The 3,649-nt window shown below is 52.4% G+C and overlaps 1 protein-coding gene across 1 annotated transcript; it reads left to right on the top strand.

Annotated features, from left to right (window-relative positions):
* Positions 1–2,054: 2,054 nt before the first annotated feature.
* On the top strand, positions 2,055–2,651 carry LOC126195559 (forkhead box protein L2-like). Its single transcript, XM_049934183.1, has one exon. It carries the CDS (start codon positions 2,055–2,057, stop codon positions 2,649–2,651), a length of 597 nt encoding a protein of 198 aa, XP_049790140.1.
* The last annotated feature ends 998 nt before the right edge of the window (positions 2,652–3,649 follow it).

Below are 3,649 nucleotides of genomic sequence, written 5' to 3'. Positions count from 1 at the left end.
GAAGGAGAGGCTGCGGCAAGTTTAGTCTAGAACGCTCGGTGGCTGCCAGCGTCTGAGTTTAGCGTGGAGCGGCGTCCACTTACCTTGGCTGTGGCGACTGGAACGTAGAGCGGTGGTTCGTCGTGGGGCGACTGCCCGGGCAGCGCTTGGGTGCCCACGATGGAGTCGGCAGGTTTGGGGACGTAACCCGGCGGTCGGCCCATGCGGAAACCTTTCGCCTTCACCCAGAAGCGGAACTTGGAGTTTTCTACCGAATTAGTCTCCTCGCCGCGGAGCGTTCTCAAGATGCGCGCGTGCTTGCGAAGCGTGATGGTCTTCGTCTTGGCCGAGTCGCCGTACGTGGCGATAACCCACGGCTGGTAGTTGCGGAACATGTCGTCGCGGATGTTGGGGTTGGAGGGCTGACCGCCGGCGCTGCCCGCGGCGTGGTGGCGGCGCCGCTTGGCCGGAGGTGGGGGCGGCGGGGGCGGAGGTTGCGGCGACGTGGCCGGCGTGTCCTGTCCCGGGCCGGCGACGCCGTTGCTCTGCTGGGACGCGTCCGGCGTCGCGGGGGCGGATGACGACTTCCGGGAACGCTTGTGGCTCGTTCGGGGACTGCTGCCCGTGCTGCTGCTAGGCGACGCCGGCTCCACTTGCTCGGGGTGGCCGTTGTTGTTGTTGTGCTGGTGGTTGTTGTTATGGTGGTGTGATTTCCCCGGCGAGGAGATGAGCAGCTTGTTGTTGGGCAGGGCAGTAGCTGTCGCCATGGCGCTGGAAGAACGTAGCTCTCTGTCTACTAAACCGTTGGACATTGTCGCATCATGTGGGGTAACTAGTGGGCACTCGCCCCAGGGTTCTTCTCAACCCAGGCAGCCTGTTTAACGAAGGCAGGCGATCACGCAGACGACAGTCTATCGCCAAATGATTTTCTCAACAATATTTACCGTGACAACTGTTATTCCCCGGAACCTTATTTTAGTACGATCGTAACTACGCTAGTCACTGCACAAACTGAAAACAGGCAAACCAAACACGTCACTCCCTTTCGACGATTGCCTACCGTCAAAATATTTTCTTAACAATATTTTTTATTAGGCAAATGTTATTCCCGTGAAATTTTATTTCAGCGCGACCTAAACTACCCTAGTCACTGCACAAACTGAAGGGAAAGACAGCATCAGACTCGGTAGCATGCAGTATTTGGGTGTTCCCGTTACTGTAAGAACGACGTGCGTGAGATAGTCGACAGGAACAGCGGGCTACTGTGGCAGATACTAGAAAGATCACTGACGCCCAAGCAGGAGAACAGCTTCCACACAAAAGGAATGAACAGATATTTTGGCAACTCAAATTTTCAGTCGTTTTAGAGCATCTACGTGCACTGTTTGAGTCCTTGCAGTTAGAGTGCTAGATTTTATTCTCTGAGCTGAGCACCAAATCGCACTTCTCCTGCATTCACACCAACTTCGCACGGTCGTTTATTAGGAATCTGACACTTCTCGTAAACAACACAACGCCCCAAACAGACAGAGAACAGAAAAGTAATTACTGACAATGCTTCTCAAATTTGGAAATGTATGTTGGGCTCGGAATGGGAGTATTAATCTAGTTTTGAAATCACACGGTTTCTGTAAGTCGATCACAGCTCAGTTTCTTTTTTCAGTGGCGCTGCTCCTGTCGCCAGCACAAGTTTTATGTAATGCAGTCTCCTCTACGAGAGAAGATGACGACAAACTGCTGATAAATAGAAACCACAGTCTTTCGTAATTTTATATCAATGGCTGTAATCGCTGGGAGAGTGTGAACAATATATTCTCTTTTTTCGCACGGTTCACTGGGGACAGGGTGGTAATAAACACAGGTAGCGTCGATTTTCAGAAGGTACTTACTTAGCGTAACTAATAACGGTACTTATTTTACACTGGTCACTGCACTTTAAGGCAAAATTCTATTGCGCCAAACACCACCGACTGACAAATCACTCACACGGGCGTCGAATTCTTGTCGCTTAGTACCGACGGCACTGTCACTGGCACACGACAACAATATCGCAGCGCAGTAGTAGGCGTCAACAGATGCGTCGGAAGTGCGAGCGCCTCGTGCGCAGCGCAGCGACTTGGGCAGGCGGCACGCGCGCGAGCACAACAATGAGAGCGGCTGCGACGGCGACGGCAGCGGGTGTGGGGCGCACGCACGCTGCAGCAGACAGCTCGGGCTGGCACGCACGGTCGCGGCTGGCGGCTGGCTGCTGGTGCGGCGCCTGTGAAGGGACTGAGCGGCGTGTTAGTCAGGCGGCCCGCAGCGGCGGCGGCGGCGGGACCCGGCCCGCGCGCGGCCGCCCCCCGCCCCCCGCTCCCTGCCCCGGCGGCGGCGCGGCCCCGCCTCCCGCCCCTCCACGCCCCGCGCCGGCGCGCCTGGCCCTGCCGGCCGGCCCGTTCCCGGAACGGCCCGCGCGCGGATATCAACAGCGCCGCGCCGCTCCACGCTTTGCTGGGACGCCCGCCACCGGACTCTCTCTGGGGGCCGTTCCACAGCAGGCACGCCACTACACTTGCTTGACTGCCCTGTTTCGAGTTTTTAAAACTCCACCGACTCAAATACCCACTGCTTTTCTTTGCCACCGATGTCAATACATACAACACCTCTTGCAATCTCAATCCACGTTAAGTTAGAGGCATATCAATCGATATGAAAATTACTTTACGTACTTTCAGCGTGCTGGAGTAGCTTTGGTCAGCTTCTGTTAATCAGTGGCTCGGAGTACGATCCACAGATATCAAGATCAAGTACAGAGCTGGAAGGTACAGGTTAAATATGGGGAGACTAGATAAGGTACGCACAATAACTGGTGGAGTTGTGGACACTTGTGAGAAGAGACACTTGTGAGAAACTCGAATGTGGGGACACTTGTGAGAAATGCGGGATGCTGAGGGACCGGCACAGGGTGTGTCGAAAAAGGTGCGCCACTACCTGCTCGGCCACTACCTGCTGCCGCTTGGTGTGACTGAGCGCTCGGCTTGTGCGGGCCCGGGCAACTGCCGAGGGACATTCACACTCCTCCAGTGCAGCCAGGCTACATTATTTCAGAATTTTTTTGGGCAAGGAAGAGTGGCCTTAGTAAGATTAGAAATCGGAGCTGATTTTGCCCCCACGATATCATGTCAATCATTAGTTACAGCACAGTTATGCGTAAGAGCTTTTTCATTGGAATTTTTGTTCCGATCAATCTCACATACGGCTTAATTTTCGCTCAACCTCATACTTGACGATGCATTTTACAGAAACTATAGAAAAGGAAAATATTTTCCATCTTTCAACCCTTCACCCAAAATTTGGTATGATAGGAGTGGCAACCTTAAACCATATATTAAGAGGAGCCAACTAAAGAATTTGTTTCTCAGTAGAAACTTTTTTCTTTAATTATTTCGAAATAAACCTCAGTTTTCCCGTACCACGCAGGGAAGTGTACTGAGGTCTAATGTGAGCAATTAGCGTTAAGGAATGCAATTTATGTATCGAAACAAGCTGTATTCATCGTCCACTCAAAGAGACATTGTTTCTAAAATTCTCCACACAAAAATGCTGATTGTGACTGTTAGAAAAGTTATGACTTTTCATACTTCATTAGTGAATCTTTTACAATTTGCAAAAGACATTTAGACGACTTTGT

The sequence above is a fragment of the Schistocerca nitens genome, chromosome 7 (genome assembly GCF_023898315.1).
Source record: "Schistocerca nitens isolate TAMUIC-IGC-003100 chromosome 7, iqSchNite1.1, whole genome shotgun sequence".
NCBI lineage: Eukaryota > Metazoa > Arthropoda > Insecta > Orthoptera > Acrididae > Schistocerca > Schistocerca nitens.
This window is presented reverse-complemented; position numbering and strand designations above follow the sequence as displayed.

Excerpts from the sequence above, each read along its gene's own strand:
- LOC126195559 (XM_049934183.1), top strand. The coding sequence starts at position 2,055 with ATGCGTCGGAAGTGCGAGCGCCTCGTGCGCAGCGCAGCGACTTGGGCA.